Below are 22,560 nucleotides of genomic sequence, written 5' to 3' on the forward strand. Positions count from 1 at the left end.
ACTTCCACGCAATTTGTCTATGGGGCTAAACCTACTATTGATCCTTGAGTCAAAGAGGAAGATGCCATCTTGAAGAAAAAAGTACCTTCAACTAGGAGTCAGAGAAGCTGACTTTGGCTTTTCATTCTTGTTTTCTAACTAGATGCCTCTAGCCCCAAGCCATGTTTCCCTGAGCCTCACTTTTCTCATTCGTAATAGGGGGACAATAGCACTTGCTCCACTGACCTCAAAAGAGTTGTGAGGAGCAAATATAAAATGTTTTCTAACCAAGGCATACTACTAATGTAATATTATTATTCTTGTTGTCATTACTCATTATTAACATTCCAGATCTAATTAAAGAGAAGGATGCTGGATAGTCTGTGTTCATTTTACTCATTAGCAATAATATTCTATATTTCATATATAGTTCTATGTAGAAAATAAGTATACCCAATGCAATATTGGCCAAGAAGGAAATGGGTGTGCTCCTCAGACTGGAGAATGTCTTTTGGGTAATCTGGCAGAAATTAATATTCTCATTGGACTTTAAAGGGAAGATATAACATTTAATTGACTTTAGATTCAACATTCACCTAAGACTGTAGAGTTATTTTAATTATGAACTTCATAGTGCAGTAAAAAAAACAATGTTTTGAGTAAGTTCTGGGTTTGAATCCTGCTTACACTATTTGTTCCCCTTAATCTGTCAAATAAAGGGGGCAGAACTAGGTTATCTATGTATATGGTCTTTTCTAGCTTTAAATCCTATGATATTACCACTTAGATTGCTACTTGTAATATCTCAACTCACAGGTGAGTGGGGAAGGATGCTAGAATTTATGCTATGTCTAATTTAGGGGAAAATATCATCCCCTTTAAAAAGCAGCTTAAAATTAAATATTTCTTCAGTATCAAAGGGGAAAATTTGGCAGGGGGATGAAGTACAATCAGTGTTAAGAAGGTTGGAAGCAAAAAAGAAAAAAAAAGTTGGAGTTAACAGTCACTGTTCTTCCTTCACATTCCCAATTTTATCTTTAAAAGTCTCTGACTGTGGGTGAGTTTATACAGCAATTGTCCTGGCATACCTGGGCACAATAGGCCAGGTTATGGGTGGCATTTCAGACATGCTTTCCAAGCCTTTAGAGAATCCAAATGTACACAGTCATTTCTCTTTTTGCAGCGTTCCAGTAAACTAGAGAGCCGTCAACCACTGAATGAAAGCGTTCATTGGGTAAAAAACATCTTACTTCCAGACCCTTAGATTTCATTGTGATTGAACAGGAGTCTGGAAAGGCAGGCTTAAAATTAACAATCACTGGCTATTCTAAACTCAGCAAGGACGGGGTTGGCCTGCATTCCAGCAGAAAAGAATCCTTACATTATATTCAACCCGAAACAAGTCATCTGGGGAGCAATAATAAGCAGTTTTTCTGTCCCTGTGGTTAAACATTCTAGTATTTTGATGTTTGTCAACAACATCTTTTTGCAGGTGTGGCCTCACCTAGATTTTTTTTTCCTTCTATTTATCTCAAAGTTGACACTTTCCAAGTTATTGAGGAGCTGTTGAACCATGAAACTATTTTTTATTGTCAAAAATGCTGAATGGGGAAATAATGACAAGCTTTCACAGTTTGCCTCTTTATTTTAAAATCTAGTGGAGCTACTAAATTTAGTTGTGAACTAAGAGACTATCTGTTCTGGGAAATAAGTTATTCCCACCACTGCACACGAGGTTTGTGAATGTTTGAATGTAAATATATGAATATATGAATGATTTGGGAACATAAACATATCACCGCTTGTTGTAATCATGTGCATTTTTACTTGAACCTCAATGTGGGTTTAGAATAGGTTTGTGAATAGAGCTTGTTTTCATGTAAATGGGATCAAGCAGTACCACTGGTTAGCTATTCAAGAAATCAGACAATACCACCCTTGCTGGAAAGGCTTCAACAAGAATTTAATCCATGGACCTAATATTTGAACTCAGATTCTTGCTCCATATTCTGGGCCTCTAATCCCAGATCTGATAGACTGACAATACCGATAGGACAGTATGAGACTAAATGTGATCTATTTGTGTGCAGCACCTGTTTTTGACACTGGCCACTTTAGGCTTCCTCCTCCTCAGAGGCTGTGTCTAAGAAAGCGTTTCTTTTCTTTACTGTGTCGCATTCCAAACATGCAATATAGCTTGCCTGCTCCCAGAATCGACACCCGTACAGTGACTTTGACACTAAGCAATGCCAAGAAGGAAAAAGTCCAAAGAATACAGTGTCCATCCTGGCCCTATGTGCAAGGTCTAAATCATAAAACACTGGCTGTTTAAATTACATTTTTAAGCAGCTTAACGGTTTTCAGTCAATGACAGATAGACCAGATACTAAAATATTTATCTTTGGAGTAGAACGATCAGGACTAGAGTGAGAGCAATATAGATTTTCATCTTTACTAAAGAAAATGATGAGCATTCTGGCACTTAGAAGTGGGGAGTGGGAGGCAGGAAGGAGACTGGCCAATGTGTCTGCTAAAAAAAATTTTTTTAAAAACTAAACCTGGTTTGTTTATTATCACTTAAATGTGGGAATGCCAACATGCCTACTCATTGTCTACATATGTATGATCGTATTAAGGAGTTTTTAAGCTGAATACACATGATGTATTTATTGGGTATGCACTTCCGTGTTGTTTTCTGGTGAAAATACAATTTTCAAAAAATGTTAGAGAGACTATTTTTAACCTAACTGAGGACATTAATCGGAAAACAGCTTAAGTCTTGTTCTCTCTGCCAGTCTCTCCAATACAAATAGGATGACATGGTGTGAGTGTCCATAGTACAAGATATGACAAAGCCAGGTTGTTTTGATATTTGTGTGAAGAACAAATTTAACTCTAAATCTCTTGGCCAGACCTTGCTTCACCCACATAATCTGGAGAACATCCACATGCGACCCTTGTCTAAGCCCCCGAGAAGACTGCTGCCCTCCTGCTCTTGTCCACCAGCGCTCTGATCTGACTTTCATACTTAATCTGATCTAATCCTGCCGGCATTAACTTCATCTGTGCAATGAAACCTGGAGAATCCATTCTCCTATTTGGTGAGGAAGGCATTTACAAAATTACTTGCTGAAATCATATGGCCATGTTTAGCTTCTTATTTTAATCATATGATGCATCTCTAAGACATTATCGGTGATTAGTCAGAAACCTAGGTCTGTCCTTTTTGGGAACAAAGACGTTTTCTGAAATGAAATGATAAGAGAATGAAGTGCTATTGCCACATGGTGTAAGTAAAGGAGGAAGAAGAAGAAGAAGTAAAAGTCACAAGCTTGAAAAATGTTTTTATTGAGGCAGGTTCTCCTGAAAAGAGAACTCAGTTGATTTAAATAGGAAAATGATCAATTTTAAATGTTAGGAAACTAAAAAAGGATTTTTGATTTAAAAGAAATCTATTTCCTTTCATTTAAAAAATGCCATATTTCTTAGTGAGAGCCAGAAAAACATCATTCAAGTAATGCCCTGTCTGTTGCAGTGTTCTGGACCTCCTGATTGTGCTCATCAAAATAAGAGCTTGTTCATTACCTCTGAACTTGTGTTTTAGAAATCTGAAATGCCACCACAAAGTCAAAGAGACATAAATTTAATGGAAAATATGCAATAATTGCCAAAGTTTTCCATAAATTAAAATATTATCCAACTTATCTAAAGAAATTATGTAGGATTAGTTGCAGCAATTATTAAAGGGCTGAGCCCTGTTTACCCTGTAATGCAGAAAAAAGCAGACTTTCAGGAACAAACAAGTCTGGCTAAATAAAAACAATAAATAAAACACCCAATGTATGTATGTACATATGTATGTATATATATATATTTTAAAAGCTGGTCTTTCAAAAATTCCCATATTTTAAGTATTAATCTCCCATTTATTTACAGAATTTAATTTTATAATTAGCTTTTGTTTTTAGCACATATTAAAAATAATGGCCACTGGGGGGAAAAAAAAACCCTGAAATGACTATATCAAACACAAACACTGTAGAAATATTTTTCTCTAGAGTTGTTTTGAATATGTATATATAAATACTTATATAAAATCTGTTCAGGTTATGGTTGTAAATATATCAAGATTATATATCCTCACATCTATACATATATAGATACAATACATATGTATGTTATGTATGCATATATCCTCTTATATCAATAGTCAGATCTTTCCTAAGAAGTAAGCTAATTGAGCTGTTTGTGTTGATAAACTCCCTTTTCTCCAGACTATTCCTCACTGAGCCATAATTATTTGCAATTTGCCTAAGTTGTCCATTTACTGATACGTCAAGCATGAAACAGAGGCAATTCCAGAAAATGGAAATGCTTCTCAAAATCAATCTTTGGGAAATAATGTGGTAGAAGTTACTGTGTGATAGAAGACTACCTTAGGACTGTCACATGGAGATGAATATTAATTTGGCGAGGTGAAGGTGGCTTTGTGCTTCATTTGTTGACTTTGCTTAGCCATCAGCAAATCGGCAGAGCACAATTACTCCAGCAAAGCTTCCTTTTTTCCCCCCTAACATGAGTTTTATGATTTTTATGTACTTACCAGTCAGCACACATAACAATGTCAAAATGTCCTTCCAGTTGAGAGACATCTGTCTCATTATCCCATCGTAAAACGCTGGAGGAAAAAAAAAGATTAAAAAAATCAGACTTAGATTTTTTTTTTCATCTTTTTGATTCTAAGCTATTAACATGATTTTTTTTTCACGGCACTGAAATTATTTAAAAGGTATATACATGTTACTTCAAGGGGTATATGACAAAAACCTCAGAACATAACTGTGTATTCTGTATTTGGTTCAGGCAGACCCTTGGTGAGGAAGAGTCCCAGTTTTATTTAGACATAACAGTTAAGCTGCTGTCAGGCTTCTGTAGGTGAATCAGGGAGAAAGAGAGTATTTGTTACCACAGTCACTGGAATCTCTTTGGATGTTCTGGACCTTTGCACCTGGGTGCTGGAATTGTAGTACTGCAGTCTGACCAGAATATAAAATTACAAAAATAAAGTGATGTGGGTTTGTAGCATGTCAATTGCATTTTTCACTGATGAAATAAACCATTTGTCAAGGTCTGAGAAGAATGGATAAAAAAAATATTCAACTTTTATTTGGCAGTTTGTGGCTTTAGGAAATTTTTGAAAATCACTAGTTTCTAACACCAAATCTGAAAGGAGGGATAAGGTTTTAAATGATTAACCACTCATAATAATGAATAATGTGAATTTGAAAACTTCAGTGTTCATGCAGTCAACTAGATGGTTGCGCAGATACTCTTAGTAACTATGATCATCATTGCAATTTATTAAAATATTGCAAAGATACTCCACCCCCGACCCCCGCCTACCTCCAAGCAAAGACTGATTTGCAGAGAAACATCCTGTTCCCCGTTTCAGTTTGATGGTAACTTAAAACAAACTGACAGCTTTTCTTTGATCTTTTACAGCTCTGCTTCCTTATCTTTCTTTGTGTGAGGTTTCTAGTTTTCTAATCGACTTTGGAAGAAAAGAGACCTTTACCTCCAAAAGCTTAAATAGAGCATCAGTCATTTTCTAATAAACCCCAAAATTCCTTCAAAGTACACTCAGAAACACGAGAGACATGCAAATTTCCTAAGGTATGGCAGATAAAAATGCAATCTTGAAAGTGCCTATGAGAGATATTTAGCCCTCCTGCCTAGAAATTACATAAATAAGCTTTGTAGATAAAATTTAAAATCCTTATACTTTCCTAAAGTCCTCTGGAGCTAATGAAAGTTACATATATCCAGGAAGCAGAGAAAACTAGAACTCTGGATCTCAATTGCTAATTCTACAGACTCTATAATCTAATAGGAGAAAATCATATGAACCTTTAAAGGCTGTGATTTTTTTTTTTTTTGGAAATGCATGCCTACTAACTAACTGATCTGAGCACCAGCAGTGCCACAAAGAGAGAACAAACTCTGGTCACACTCAGCCCATGGGTACTGGCTAAGCCTTAAGCAATTTCATTTAGCATAACTTGCTATAGCTCTGCAACAGTTTTTACTTGTATAAACAAACACTGAACCAGATGCAAATGTCTTTTTTTTTTAAAGCAAAAATAATTTTTCTTTTTTTTAATTTTTGAAGAGATTTGGCCTCCTGGCTCATAAACACACCCGAGAGCTCTCTATATAAGTATCAGTTCACTCTATCTAATTATTAATGGCTTGGTTTAATATTGCATTCCAAAAGTGAAATTCAAATGCTCAGTTGGGTCATGGGACCCACAATGCCTTCGTCACAGTGAGTCATTGTTATTGACATTTGTAAATGATATCGTACAAATTAATCCAACGTGATCCCTAACCTGGACTAGTGTTACAATCTAAGGCAGAAGATGCTGATGTACTTAGACACACGAAAGACCTACAGACAATTAGAAATATACATAACCAAATTTTGTAAAAGGCAAGTTATGACCTGCCTCTATCTTACTATACATATTAATACTAACATAGATACAAATTATATGCATTAATATTAAGGTAAAAATACTGATATTTCTATATATTTCCCCCAAGGGGTGCCCTGCTAACCTACAGAAATCAGATTCTGAGAGACCATTATCAACAAATAGCCATTTTGTATTCTCTTCCATGCCTTTGGGTTTTGGGTTGTTTTTTTTAAATGGGGTCTCCCTACCTCCCTTAGGCTGGAAGTGTCACTCACAGACCCAACCCCACTATTGATTGGCATGGAAGTTTTGACTTGCTTTGCTTCCTTCCCTGACTAGGTCAATCCTCCTTAGAGAGGGTTGGTGTTCTCATGGCCCCTTCTACTTCTTGCAGCAAACCACATTGTTGCTGGACTTAGTGCAGATGCCCAGTTGGTTTTACCCTACTGTACCTCAAAACTCCCAAACTCAAGTGATTCATCAGCCTCAGCCTCTTATTAGCAGGCAATACAGGAATAAACAACCATTTTTGGCCCAGACCATATTTTAAAGAGATTTTAAGGAGATCACAGTTGTATCAAGCTTGGCAGCTTTCGTAGGCTAAAATTTACTACTATGGGAAAAGAAAACTATGCTATCCTAACTGAAGACTTTTCATACTGCATCTGAGTTTGGGCTTCAATCTGAAATTGAAAGCCAAGTTTCTTTCTAAGCTATTTTCTATTTTTTTATCTCAGGACAACAAGAACACAACCACCACCACCACTACCACCAAAACCCAAGCCAGATGGATTAAAATGTGCCCAAACACATGGCTGGGGTTTCCAGTTTGTAATAAAACCTGAAACCAGGCAGGTTCAACCTAGTTTAGATCTTAATTGGGGAGATCACAGACAACTCACTTTAAAAAGTTTTGAAGAACATCTTTTCTAATAGTCTCAGTTTAAAACTATATTTCCATATATTTTACTGTAATAATTGTAGGCCCCTAGTTATAAAGAAGATAACTCTATTTGGTAACTGTACTATCTTTTCTATTGGTAAAATAAATATGTTGACATAATTCTTGATCATATTTGCCAAATGCAAAAAAAAAAACAACCCACACACACCCACACCAAAAAACCAAACCAAACTTGTAACTATCAAAAGACAAGTAATTTTGTGAGTGGTATAAAAGAGACAGTTGCTTTTCTTTCATATTTATCAAAAGCATTTGGTTGGTTGTTTTTTTTTTTCAGAGAAATCTATCAGCATTTACACCAATTCCTTTCATTTTATGCCTCAATGTTTAAGTCTTCATTGAAAACAATTTCACAGTACACATTCAGGTCATTTACTGCATTAACCAGATTTCAGAACTGCTTCTCTTCCTCCTTCCATACCCTTCCCCATTGTATTGCTTCTTTCCTTCAGCTCTTTATTCTCCAATCTCTCCCAATCTTTTGTGGATTTTGAAAAGTGCTATTTTTTTTTTAATTTTAAGTGAGGCAATTGGGGTTAAGTGACTTGCCCAAGGTCACACAGCTGGTAAGTGTTAAATGTCTAAGGCCGGATTTGAACTCAGGTACTCCTGACTCCAGGGCTGGTGCTCTATCCACTGCACCACCTAGCTGCCCCGAAAAGTGCTATTTTTAAGGGGTCATTATGTAGTGTCTTGGATTTCTTGTAGAATTACTATGATTTAATTTTGTAACTAAATTCATAGACTAAATAGTTGGTTATTAAAGGATCCTTTACAAATTATATTTATTAGATCCTTGGCTTAAACATATAACTATAACTTCTTGTATGTTAGCCAACCAAGCATTTGGTATGCCTATCATATGCTGAACAACATGGCAGCTTTTAAAAGGAAAGCATAGGGGGGCAAGCTAAATGGCGCAGTGGATAGAGCACTGGATTCAGAAGGACCTGAGTTCAAATCCAGCCTCAGACACTTGACACTTACTAGCTGTGTGACCCTGGGCAAGTCACTTAACCTTCACTGCTTTGCAAAAAAAAAAAAAAAAAAGGAAAGCATAAGATTTCCTACCACCCTCAAAGGAAATAATCTTATTGGATAGGTCAGGCCTTCATCTGAAACAATCAGAGAAAACTATGATAAGGTATATAATTAAGTTCCTATAGCAACTTAGGTCTGTGATATAGGAGTTTAGGATGGGAGGATCAATGTGGCCTGACTTAGTTGGGATAGGTTTCCATGGCAAAGGAAAAACATGACTTGGGCCCTGAATGACAGACAGGAACTGAAGAGAGTGAAAGAGAGGAGGACATTTTCTTGGTGGAGGGAACAGCAGCATATCTAAGGCTTCAGTGTGTACGGTGAAAACCTTAGGAAGGTCGTCTGGCCTGTGGTGGGAAGGCTAAGTAGGCAGGGGCAATGTACAGATCTCAGCCATGTAGGACTTAGTTAATAATCTTAAGGAACTGGCTACAGTTGCAATCTGTCTGTGGTTACACAGTATCAGAGGTAGGCCCTGAGCCCAGATGTTTTGCCTCTAAGCATTCTGATACCATACCAACACTGTCTGTATTATACATAATTAGGAGAGGGAAATAAACCTAGTGTTCTCACATATTTCTACCCAGGAATACATTGCTAAGTCAGAGAAATCTGATTTTGAGAGAGAGGGAGGGAGGGAGGGAGAGAGAGAGAGAAATAATCAATAGTCCTTTCTATCTCATGCATTTTACAAAAATCTTATTAATTACAAACATTAAACTAGATGACTTTAGTGGGCTAGAATGGAACATTGTGGGGAAAGAATGCTAATTCTGTTTCTCCAACTTATATAATAAATGTGATTTCATTATTAGGACTTACATTTTAATGTACACTACAACATTTCCTTCCTCCCACTCCACCATTGTCCCAACTTCATATTAAATTTGGGTAATGGGGGAGAGGGAGAGGGAGTAGTGTAGTATATGCTAGAATACAAGTCCAATTAACACCAGACAATTTGTACCTATCTAAAGAAGAATACAAAATATGTTCTGTATCAGAGAAATACAGGCAAAGAAAAAAAATACCAAGATAAAATATAACAATGTGAAAGAGGCAAATATGGATTCGTATTTACAAATGGTGGTGGTAGGAATGATACAAAAGAAATGGGTCAGCGTTGTCTATTATTTGTGATATGCTCTACCACTATATTGAGAGTGATTTGATGGCTAGTCAGTCTTAGTGAGACAAAAAGGCATTTATCTAATAAGTAGATATTTTTCTGAGTCAAGTCAACAAACATTTTGTTCAGTCATGTCCAACTCTTTGTGACCCCATTTGGGGTTTTGTTGGCAGAGATACTGGAGTGGTTTGCCATTTCCCTCTCTAGCTCATTTTACAGATGACAAAACTGAGGCAAATTGGGTTAAGTGACTTGCTCAGGGTCACACAGATAGTAACTGTCTGAGGCCACATTTGAACTCAGGTTCTCCTGATTCTAGGTCCAGTATTCTATCCACTGCACCCCCTAGCTGTCCCAACAAGCATTTATGAAGCACTTGATAGAAGCCGGGACACTGTACTAAATGCTAAGTGACTATAAATAAATGCAGGGGCAGCTAGGTGGCGCAGTGGATAGAGCACTGGCCCTGGAGTCAGGAGTGCCGGAGTTCGAATCCGGTCTCAGACACTTAACACTTACTAGCTGTGTGATTCTGGGCAAGTCACTTAACCCCAATTGCCTCACTTAAAAAAAAAAAAGAAAGAAAAAAAGAAAGAAATGCAAAAATATTCCAAGTTCGAGGAACTCATATTCTAGTGGGGAAGGCAACATACAAACGACTATGTCCATACAAAATATGTACCGAGTAAATTGGAGGAAATCTTAGAGGGGAAGCTTTAGCATTAAGGGGAAACAGGGAAGCTGAGACTTGAAGGAAGCCAGGAGGTAGAGATGAGGGGGGACGTGGCATGGGGAAAAGCCAGAGAAAATACCTGGAGCTGAGAGAGAATCTTGTTCATGGAATAGAAAGGACGTCAATGTGACTAGATGAGAGGATATGGCAGGGAGTAAGGTATTGGAAGATTGGAAAGGTAGAAGGGGGTAGGGAGGTAGAAAGGCTTTGAATGCCAAACATTGGATTTTGGGTTGATCCTGAGAGCCACTGGAGTATTGGGATGGCATAGTCAGACCTGTGCTTTAGGAATGGAGGATGGGGTGGAGCAGGGAGAGACCTGAGGCAGGTAGACCCACCAGCAGGCAATTGCAGTAATCCAGGTTTGGGGTGATGGGGGCTCACACTAGAATAGTGGCAGTGTCTGAGGAGAGAAAGGGGTGTATTTGAGAGAGGATAAAAAGGGGAAAGACAGGGGGCTTGATAACAGCTTGGATTTGGGAGGGTGGAGAAATAGTCAAGAGTTGAGAGTGATACTTGGGTTCCAAGTCTGGGGGACTGGGAGGGTGACCTTGCCCTCTACGATAATAGGGAAGGTAGGAGGAGCAGAGGGCTTGGTTTTGGACATGTTGAGTTCAAGATGTCTTACAGAAAGTCAAGTTTGACATGTCTGAAAGGCAGTTCAGATGTGAGATTGGAGGTCAGCAGAGAGGTTAGCACAGAATAAGCAGCTTTGCAATCATCAGCATAGAGATGATAATTAAATCCATAGGAACTGATGAGATCTCCAAGTGAAGTAATATACAGAAGAGAAGAGGAGCCAAGACAGAGCCCTGTGGGTCACTGATAGCGGATATAGTCTGGATGAAGATCTGCCAAAAGACACTGCTGAGGAATGGTCTGATAGATGGAGAACAAGTAGAGAGAGGGAGGGAGGGAGAGGGAGAGAGGTGTTCTGAAAACCAATGCTGGAAAGTAATATGGTTGAAAATCAGATATAGACCAACATCTCACCCTATACAAGAAGATGAATAATACTTGAGCTACATCTTGAAGGAAGAGGATTCTGGGAGGCAGAGGTGAGAAGAAAGTACGCTGCATACATGAGAGTTAGCCATTTCAAAGACACAGAGATGAGAGATGGAGTGTATTAGGAACAGAGAAGCCAGTTTAGCCAGATCACAGAGTGGATTAGAGGATATAAAATACAATGAGGCTGAGAAGATAGGTTGGGACAAAGTTCTGAAGGCTTTTAAAAGCTAAACAAAGGAGTTTCATATAGTGAGAGCTGCATTTATCAAAAATAACTGGTATTAATGTGGAGAATGGGTTGAATGGAGGAGAGACTTAGGAAAGCAGACTATTTAGGAGATTATAATAATTTAGGCAAGAGGTGATACTAAGGCAGTAGCAGTGTAAATAGAGAGGTGTTGGATGCATAAGATATTGGAGAGGCAGAAACTGCAAGACTTGGCAATTGGCTGAACATGTTGGGGTGAGGAAGAGTGAGACATTAAGGTTATGAATGTGAAAGACTAGAAGAAAGTTGGGACCTTCAACATAAATAGGGAAGTTTGATAGAGGGATAGGTTTGAGGGGAAAGACAAAGTTCCATTTTAAATATGTTGAGTTTGTGATGCCTCTAAAACATCCAGTTTGAAATGTCTACTAGACAATTAATGCTGGAAGATGAAGCTCAGGGGAGAGAAAGAGGGTGAGGAAAAGGTGACCCTCTTGTTGCCAATACCAACTCCTCTACATGGATTCTTGATCCCCTTGCATATTTTATAATGTATTGCTTCCTCCATCATTCCCACTCTCTCTAATCATCAACCTCTCTTTATCTAGTGGCACCTTCCTGGCTGCCTGCAATAATGCCCAAGTCTCCTCCATCCTTAAAAAAAGTCAGAGATCCTACCCTGTCAATCATTCATCATCCTAATTTCTCTTCCTCTTCTCAATTGAGCTCCTTGAAAGCTCTCTACAATTGGTGCCTCTGCTTCTCCTCCTCTCATTCTCTTCTAAATACCCTGAAAAATGGCTTCTGATGCTATCATTTAACTGATACTTCTCTCTAAACTTACCAATGAGATCACCAAGCAAGACATTACAGAAAGAAAAGAGAAGAGGACTCAGGACACCTATGGAGGACATCCACAGTTAATGGGGATGACATGGATGAAGAATAACTAAAGGAGTCAAGAAGGAGTGGTTCAACAGGTAGGAAAGAGACAAGAAAAAGCAGAGCCATGAAAACTCTGGGAGCAGGGATCATCCAAGAGAAAAAAGATAGTAAAATGTCAAATATTGTAGGGAGGTCAAAAAGGGCGGCAATATGGAAGAGGCAATTGGATAATATGAATTTATAGTTATGTGGCTTCCTTCATCTTATAAAAATTTTATAACTGCCTTAGCTGTAATTAGCTGACTGGCTGGATATCTGAAAACTTTTAGGGGGACCCAATCTGTAAAGGGTTTAATTTAATATGGGAAGAGCCAAGTGAGAGGCTCCCCCTCCCCCACTGCCTCCCAGACTGATAAAAAAAACGAGATTAGGAAGCCTCTTTTCAATTTAAGCAAATACCAGGGTTTATTGAGGTGAACCAATTTAGAAATAAGAATAGAAGTAGGATAATACGACCTGACTGCGTTTTAACTTTCTCTCCTGCCTTCCTGAACTCTCAGTTGCTCCCTCTGTGTGGGTGTGGGTGTGGGTGTGGGTGTGGGTGTGGCTGGCTGGCTGCTGCAGCAACCACCACCATCCCCTTCTGGCTGCTCGCAGCTTGCACTTTCTCATCTCCTCCTCACAGTCGGTTGCCCCTTTCGCTGTCAGCCTCGCCTCTTCACTACCTCCTTGTACTGCCAGTTGCCCTCTTCTCTCCATACCATTCCTCTTTCCTTTCACTGCTCCATTCCTCCGGCCAACTTGCTCTGTAGTCTCTGTAGCATTCCCCTCACTGTCTAACTCCCCGGTATATAAAAGACCTCTCTCATTGGGAACCCCAGGGCCAAGCCCCCCCCCACACACCAAGCTAATTGCCTGGCACCCCCAGGCTGCATGGAACCCCAGTGCCAGGCGCACCCCCAGAGCCCGGGGCTGGGCCGAGAAACCCCGGTGTGCCTCTTAGGCCCTTCGTGCACCTCCCTGCTGAGTGGGGTGTGGGCAAGTGAGGCTTACGTGCCTGGGGTGGTTTCCAGTAGAGCAGTCCTGCTGGGGGAGGGGTGGCCCATTGGGGCACCCGAGGCTAATTTTAGTCACTTACAATCTCCTTTTACCATCATGAGTAGGAGAAGAAGAACCCAATGTTGAGAGTAATCCAGGGGTGCGGTTTGGCAAGGGATGAGGAGTGACAGGACAAGGGAATGAGAAATTCAAGAATAGAGGACAGTGTGGAGTAGCTAACTAAAAAGTCAGTATTTGAGAGGGAGGGAAGTGAAGTCAGAACAGATGTAGTGGCCTGACAGTGTATTGAGAGGTAGAAGAATTGCAGTTCTCAATGAGGATGAAGAATAGGTTTGGGAGGAATGAGGTTTAGGCAGATGTAGAATATGATTAGACAAAGAAGTGTCAGGTTTTTAATTAGGGAAGTGGAATACTTGTGGGTAGTGTTGAGATTCCACGTGACCATCCCTAGATGTGGCTGAGGTAGAATGAAAAAGTGGCTGCTGGGATTTGAAGAGACTGAGGAATTGGGGTGTTAGGGATTTTGAAAGAATAACAATATGGTCTCTGAAATTCCCTAGCATAATAAAGGTGGGAGTGGGAAGGAAAGGAAGATGGTAAGCCAGGTATTGAACTCCTTGAAAAAGAAGAGGAAATTACCTTAGGTTTGTGATAAAAATTATTTGGGGTAAAGATTAATATTCCCGTTTTTAGCTAACTCATTTGGGAGGGGCCAGGTATTAGCTAAATGAATTAGCTAAAAATGGGAATATTAATCTTTACCCCAATACATCAAATTTTGGCCCTCACAGGTTCATTATCCAACAGCCACCATAATCTTAATTGGGTGGAACATGTTGATACTGTGAACTTCAGAGGAAGAGAGGTTGCTGAGTGAAGGTGATAATGTGACTCCCCCTCTATGGCCAGTGTGTATGTGTAGGGGGATCATTGGAGGTATAGCCAATGGTGGAGAGTGAGGTCAAGGATACAGTGTTATGAAGTAGAAGCTGATCTTTGAACAGACAGGAGTGTAAAGAAAAAGGTCTGAGATAAAGGGACAATTTTTTCAGTACTGAATAGGAAAACCAGAGGGCACAGTGGAAGGGGTGGGCAGGGCTGAAGTAGGACAAAGGTGGGGTAGGTTGAGGAGAATGGGCATGGGAGAAGAGGAAGTAATAGTTGGGTATGTTTTCCTCCTATGTTGCATGTGATTAATTAATTCAAGGATAGGGAGAGAAATGGGTGGTGAGAAACTGTTAGCTATAGGGGTTGTAGTGAATGATAGATGAAAATTAAATCTCACCCTTCTTTAAGGAGTATTTTAACAGAGCAAAGATCAGAGGCATAGAATCTTAGTCACTGGACAGATTATGCTGCTGGGGGAAAATGGGTGATGCTGGTGTTGGTTCTACCCATCTAGCAGAGTACACTAGGTTTGGGTCAACTCTGGCCTGATGTTCCTTCTCTGATCTGGTTGGGAGAGAAGCAGGGTAAGGGAGTGGATAGGAGTGTTGGTGTAGCCTGATCTGTGGTGTGTGTGTGTGTTTGGGGAGTGGAGATATAGCCAGTGGTAAAGAGGAAGGCCAGGCTTATGATGGACTTCAGTTTCAGGGTACCCTGGACTGGTGGTACTGTTACTCTGGGCTACATATGCAATTAATTGGATTTGTAAATCTCAGCATTTCTACCTCTACAATGTCTCTTGCATGTCCCCTTCTCACTATTCACAAGATCATTACCTTAGTTCAGGCTTCCCATCACCTTTTTCCTAGGATATTGCAATCACCTCCCAAATGTCCTCTTTTCCTCAAATTTCTCCCTACTTCAATCCATCTCCCACATATCTGCAGAAGTGGCTTTCCTTCAGTGCAGATCTGACCATGTCACTCCCCTATTAAATAAATTCCAGTGGCTTCCTCTAGGATTAAGTATGAGCTCCTCTATTTACCTTGTCCCATTCTATTCTTCCAGCCTCATTATCCATTACTGTCTTGCCTGAACCCTACATTCCAAACTATCAATGCACTATGCGCTGTCTGTTCCCCATCCCTAGAACACATTCCTGCCTTGTAAAGCCTTTACTTTCTTCAAAACTTAGTTGAAGGTCCAAGTTCTACCTGAAGTGTTTCCTGACCCCTTCTATCTCCAACTGCTAGTGTCCTCCCTCCCCAAACTACCTTGTACTTATTCTGCATGTACTTTATTGATGCATGTTCTTTCCCTGAGCCACTCCTGGCAGTAGGACACTTGGAGAATGCTTTTTATTGGGGGGGGCTCTTGAGTGCATTTTGATAGCATGATAAAGAGTTTGTTGCCTGTGATATCATGAGGCTTAAGAATAGTTAATATAATATGAAGAGGGACGGCTAGGTGTTACTGTGGATAAAGTATCAGCCCTGGATTCAGGAGAACCTGAGTTCAAATCTGGCCTCAGACACTTGACACATACTAGCTGTGTGACTCTGGGCAAGTCACGTAACCCTCATTGCCTCACCAAATATATATATATATAAGAATGTTCATTGTTAAAGAGTTTTAACATTCTAGTAGATATTGATTTTAATTCATCCTTTAACCACAAATTCATTGAGTCACCATAGGAAAATGACAACCTTTCCCAGGATTGAATTTGGTTTATCTGTAAAATGGGAATACAAATATTGATTGGGTCCCAAATTCTTTTACTAGGAAGAGCCCATTTTTCAAGTGTTGATTATGCAGATGAATGAAAGGGAATAGTAGCAAAGGTTATTTAAGACAGGATAACAATAGTCATGTATCTGATTTTCTTGCAACAGATTTACCTTTCTCATTATATATTTGTTGATATTAAAATTAATTTGTAAAATGGAGGCTATCTGGGTGGGGAAAGGATGTGGGGAGGATGTAGAAGGGCCAGGCCTGAAGGAAAAATTCACTATAGTTAATTGCAAATTAGATAAACTGCATACATACAATTAATTGACTGTGTATAATTTGTTTTCCTTTTCTGAAGGTTTATGATGTCTGCAAAATAAACAGAATAAGTAGGCAGAATTGGTTTTAATGGATAAAAGGCTGGGCCTTTTAAATCAATTAAGTGCAAGTGAGTTTAATGAAAAACTCCCAGAGAGTATTCTAGTTTATCAATTGTATGTTCCTGGCTTGACCTTGAGACTAACTCTACCCTTTGACCCTTTGTGACTTTGACAACTGTCATGAAACTGTAAAGGAAAAGTGATTCAGAGGTCAAAAGTGAGATTCAAATGTTGCCTGACATTTGGACCACCTCATCTTAGTGACCTACATACTCTATACTGGGTAAGGAGGATTGGTAAAGAATTTTGAGATCCTTGAATGAAAGGTACTAATTATTTTACTAATTATATTTTCCATCTCAGATTTCTCTGATTCTATGATCATGACAGCTGATTAACTTACAAGGTACCAAAACAAAGTAATAACAAAAATCAGAACTAATGGATTGTAAATTGCAGCCAAGTACCATTTGTATACTAAATCAGGGAATTAACAAACATTTTCATTCTTTACACTTAAGCTACATTCATGTACAATGCCTACCAAGTCTGAAGCACCTTTCCTAGATTAAGAAAACAAAAGGTGTTCTGAGTTCAGTCTGAGAAGGAAGTTTAGGGCGGTCTCTGAACTATTCAAGGTAGTTCATCTACAAGACACGAATTTCTATTTTAGTTTTCAGTGGGCTATGCTACATATAAAGAAGCGTCTTTGGAAAGTAATTGACCATTAGATTGGACATAGTTTCTTTGCTATTTAAATGCCCAAATGTAGGACTTTCCTCACAATCAAGGACAGTTATTGGCTGATTTTACCAGGCTTCAGAGTTCTGAAGGTCATACTTGACTGTCTATTACAGCTTCTTCCCTTTCTGGATGAGTGTGAAGCCTGTATCAGGAAGAAGTATGCTAGGAACTCAGGACTGACAAGAAGGAGCATCAGAAGACCTAATTTTAAATATGTACCAGATGTTTGACCCTGGATAAGTAACCTCCCTAAGCCTTAATTTCCTCATCTGTGAAATGGCAGTAATAACACCTATTTCACAAGGTTATGATAAAAAAGCATTTCGCAGGAATTAATGAACTACGTACAAACAAGTTATTGTTATTACCCAAAGCTTGAGATACATTCAAAACAGAACCCTGTATCTCTTTTAAAACAAAAAAAGAAAATAAAGACATTAAAACATAAGAAATTGGATAATATCCTTGTGTGACTTTTCCTTAAATTATATTCCCTGCCTTTTTACCTATAAACTTGAAGAGAAGCTCATCTTGAAATGCAGCCATTTATCTAATATAGGGTGGACCAAAAGTCAAAATGTTTTAATAATTTTTTGAAATTTTTTTCTTTATTTTTTCCATTTATGAGATTTGATTTTTCTCACATAATAGAAATTAATTCCATTCTATATACTGTATATGATGGCATGGTATTGTAAATTAAAAACAAAAATAGGGGCAGCTAGATGGCGCAGTGGATAGAGCACCGGCCCTGGAGTCAGGAGTACCTGAGTTCAAATCCGGCCTCAGATACTTAATACTTACTAGCTGTGTGACCCTGGGCAAGTCACTTAACCCCAATTGCCTCACTAAAAAAAAAAAAAAAGAAGAAGAAGGAATTATTAAATATCGAAACCCTTTTGTGAATTTTGGCTCACACCGTATAATATAATTGATGTTTGTCTCTTCAGGAAGCCTAACTTGTTTCTATTGCTCTTAAAAACTCTTTGGGTCGCATGAGCCTTATTAGAGTTGTGATTCCCAAATGAATCCCGGTATAAATCTCAAAAACTTTAAGCCCTTGGAATGAAGACACAGGCTCCATCTCTGATAGCTCAGAATCTAGTTGGGGAGACAACACAACTCAATAAATAATAAGTTCCAATTATGAGCAAGGCACTGAGCCATAGGCCACAATGACAAAACAAAGCAAAACAAATTTCTGGGCTTGAAGGAACTTACGTTTTAATTTAAAACACATACATGTAAATAACATTAAAATAAAAAGTGAATTTAAAACTGTGACACAGGCTCTACATGTTCTAGATTTTAGGGAAAGGAGAGATACGTGGCAACTGTGGTAGTCACAGAGGACTTGATAGAAGAGCTAGACCTTGGAAGATTTTAGGTAAGGACTATCTTTCCCATTTGTATCACTAGCACTTAGCAGAGGGCCTGACGCAAAGAAGGACCTGAATAAATGCTTATTGACCTGACTATTCTTTGAAGTTCTTCATCAATTATGTAACTGCAACTTGCTCATATTTACCATCCATCTCATTTTCCCCAGGTGATTATTCATTTCCAGTTCTCTGAGAACTACAGTTTTCCTTTCTTTCTTTCTTTTTTTTTTTTTTTAATTTTAGCAGGGCAATGGGGGTTAAGTGACTTGCCCAGGGTCACACAGCTAGTAAGTGTCAAGTGTCTGAGGCCGGATTTGAACTCAGGTACTCCTGAATCCAGGGCCGGCGCTCTATCCACTGCGCCACCTGGCTGCCCCTTCCTTTCTTATAGATATACAACATGACTAGAATATTGGTACTGAAAACATGGGCTTTTATTTCCAAGAGCATTTGTGTCATTAAAGGAGCTTTACAGTTTCTTGAAGGCAATCCAACCTTCTCTCTTCCTTTTTAATTCTGAGCCCAACTAATTATCCATTCATAGCAATTGCCCAGATATAAATATCGATGGCCAGCCCCTATAGATTGTCCATTCAATTGCATGTAATAATTTGGGCAATAGGCATTCTTCATCTACTTGGTCTTTACTGGATGGATGATCAGAACAAATTCTTTTGAGTGATTATGGATCTTTTCCAGGAGGCTCTGCAATGGTCTTTGGCTTCATGTGACCAGAACAATGCCATCTGAAAATGGAAGCATCTTAACTACCCAACCATTCACAGGGAAACCCTCTTCAATTTGGATTTGATCATCAATCTCTTTTGTAACAATGATGAATACCTTTGGTGAACATAAATCTCCCTGTTCCATGCCTTGTCTGATACTTATTAGAGGATTGCTCAACACAGATATTACATTGTTATATCTTTCAAAGAATCTTGAATGATTTTGAAATCTGAATGGGGGACACCTTATTGGAAGAGAGGTTTTAAGCTAGTATTTTCCTCTATTGAACCAAATGCTCTCATAATCAATAAATACAAACAATATGATTCTAGACTCTCTAGATCTCTCAGTCAGTTGTAAAATGGTGACATGGTTCATTACAGAACATTGTCTGTGAAAGCTTGCCTGTTCTTTACTTATATCCTCATTGAGAATGCCCTTAATTCAATTGTATATGGGTTTCATCCAAATACTGTTTAGATGGGAGAATAGGTCTACAAGTTGGTAGTTGTTGATATTCTCTCATTGCTTTTTGCTGCTTTTTTTCTGAGGGGCAATGATGGTTAAGTGACTTGCTCAGGGTCACACAGCTAGTAAGTGTCAAGTGTCCGAAGCCAAATTTGAACTCACATCCTCCTGAATCCAGGGCTGGTGCTTTATCCACTGTGCCACTTAGATGCCCTTTTTTTTGCTTATTTTTTCTCTTTCATTGCCTTTTTTAGGGGTATGAGATCCTTCCCCCCAAGACCTTTAGTATCTCCCCTCCTTCAAATACTTAGGGAATCAATTGCTCGATTTTCTTGCAACTGTACTCTTCTTAGCATAGATCTTTTTATCAAGATGTAGGGGTGTGCTGGAACCAGGTCCAACTGGTTCACAAGCACCAGTGGTTAAATTTTCCGTGTGAGCTTTTATACCTCAGAAATTTGCAGATGCTACAAATCATGGCTTGATCACTATTTTGTTGACTGTCTAGACTTAAGAAAGTAATGTTGATAGGGAAATTTTTAAGAATGAAGATTAAACATAAAAGGGTATCCTGTGTACATGTTTTCCCCCTCAGCAAGCTCATTAGTAAACATTTACCAGCACACTTTGGTATGATGTCTCTACTATTTTTGGTGGTCAAAACCATTTGATATTTTTAAAAATCCTTCCAGATCTTTTCTCTTTTTCTTCTTTTTGCTTTCCTTCTTAATAACAAATGTTTATTGATTTCTTTCATTTCTCTCCTTGAATGCTTTAGGTGACTTTAATGAGTTAGTTCTACTTAAAAAAGTTCTATTTTGGTTAAATGCTTTTTTAAAATAATGAACAAAGACACAGTGGAATAGTCTATCCATCCCAGCCAAATGTATCCCCATGAGGATGTACTCTGTTGTAGAGAATCAATTTGCAGAATCTTTTAAGGTTTTCTTAATACTCAGCTTCTCATAAATGTAGTATAAGATCACATTATGCTCATTTTTCTGCCATAGCACACTCATGATTCATACTAAGCTTGCAGTCTATTGCAAATCCTTAAATCTTTTTCAGATGAATTGCTATTTAGCTATGTTTTACCTATCTTCTACATTTATATTGTTTTTTAAAAACCCAAGTAAAAGACTTTATACTTCTTCCTATTAATTTAGTGTTATTAGAGTCAGCTCATCATTTTAGCCAACTGAGCTATATTCTGGACCTTACCTTTGCTATCTAGCATGTCAGCTGTTTCATTTCATTTGATAACCATACCAACTTTATCCAATAACTGGCAAAAATTTTACATAGTACAAGGCCAAGTGTAGAGCCCTATGGTCTCCCACATGAGAACTTTTAATGTGACATGGTATTGTCCATAACAACTGAAATAGGAGACATTTTAAGGCAAATCCAACAATTAAGAGTACATGACTTTCTACTTTGTAAGTAGTTAGCTGTCCCTGTATAAGTCACTTCCTTCTTCTGGCAGTTATCTCCAAAAGCTTCTTGTTCATCGTCTAAGGCAAAATGCCTTGCATATAGTAGGCATGCTATAAATACTGACTGAATGAATAAATGAACACATCTGACCAACAGCCTTCACATTTAAGATTATAGATACACATTGGAAGATGATATGGAGTTAAAAATGGGGTAGGGGCATCTAGAAAGTTTTCAGTGAAGGGCAAGAACATTATTTTAGAAAAGGATGATTATTAGAGAAGGTACCTGCTATGATAAACAGAGGAAGTGGGAAATTGTGAGAGATGCTCATAGTTAAGGTAGGAATCCTTCCCTATTTAATAAGCATAATATGAACAAAAATGTGCTCTACGAGGAAGTTCATTCATTCTATTGTAGAGATAGTATTTCTTATGCTTATGTTTCTGGCATCAAAACTTTTCTTTCCTCTTGTACTTCTTCTCCACGGGTGGAGTTACAGGAGACATTTTGCCATCACAAACCTCCCATGTCAAGCATTGAAGTACTTTTTAATAGCAGAAATATTTGGCTCACATGTGGGCTTTGTAGCTATGGTAAATACCTCCTAGTAATTTGTAGCTGCTGTTATTTCACACCTCCAATTTGGAGGAGGAATTCTGCAGATGTGTCGAGGCACTAACAAAGAATACTACACTATATCTTAGCTCTTTTGAAAAAATGTTTCCTTTCATTCTTCTCTCATAGAGCTAAAGCTTTCATCTTATCATCCTGAATATGGGTGGGAAAGCAGTGGTTATGAGGGTAAGACAGACATTACAGCAACAGTAGGCAGCTTCCTCTTAGCTTCTTGAAGGTTAAGTGGTCAAGTATCGTCTTAATATAAGATCAGGGCACTTGAAGGCCTGATTCATCCATCTATTTTCTGGGCAAGTGCCTCAGGAGAGTCTGGACAAAATGCTTTCAGGGGTTAAGAGAGAAGAAACTGACCATGATTAATATGGGCGAAGGGAGGAAAGCCATCATCATGGAGGGCTCTAGGAAGCAAACTGTATGTATAGGCTTGTACCACCTTCTATTCAGAAGTATGTCTTCAGAAATGGCATGCTAAAGGAGAGAAAAGTTCATATTTTGAGCATTTTAGATGTGCTCTGGGTTGAGTCACCACATCTCTTTATGTGATTTAATTATTTTATGCAGAAAAAGCTCTTGCTCTCACCAAGTTAAACACTTGACATTTTTATCCCTTAAAATGCAACATTTTTAGAAGTCTAGATATGTTTATTAATTAGTGATTATTAACACCCAGTAAACAA

At 38.5% G+C, this 22,560-nt stretch overlaps 1 protein-coding gene across 1 annotated transcript in view; it reads right to left on the reverse strand.

The window, feature by feature from the left end:
- The window catches only part of CAMKMT (calmodulin-lysine N-methyltransferase), a 512,023-nt gene that overhangs the window by 27,512 nt on the left and 461,951 nt on the right, over positions 1-22,560 (reverse strand). Inside the window, exon 8 of the mRNA XM_043983087.1 lies at positions 4,583-4,657. Within this exon, the coding sequence (XP_043839022.1) occupies positions 4,583-4,657 (75 nt within the window). The remainder of the gene's footprint in view (positions 1-4,582; positions 4,658-22,560) is intronic.

The sequence above is a fragment of the Dromiciops gliroides genome, chromosome 2 (assembly GCF_019393635.1).
Source record: "Dromiciops gliroides isolate mDroGli1 chromosome 2, mDroGli1.pri, whole genome shotgun sequence".
Classification (NCBI taxonomy): domain Eukaryota; kingdom Metazoa; phylum Chordata; class Mammalia; order Microbiotheria; family Microbiotheriidae; genus Dromiciops; species Dromiciops gliroides.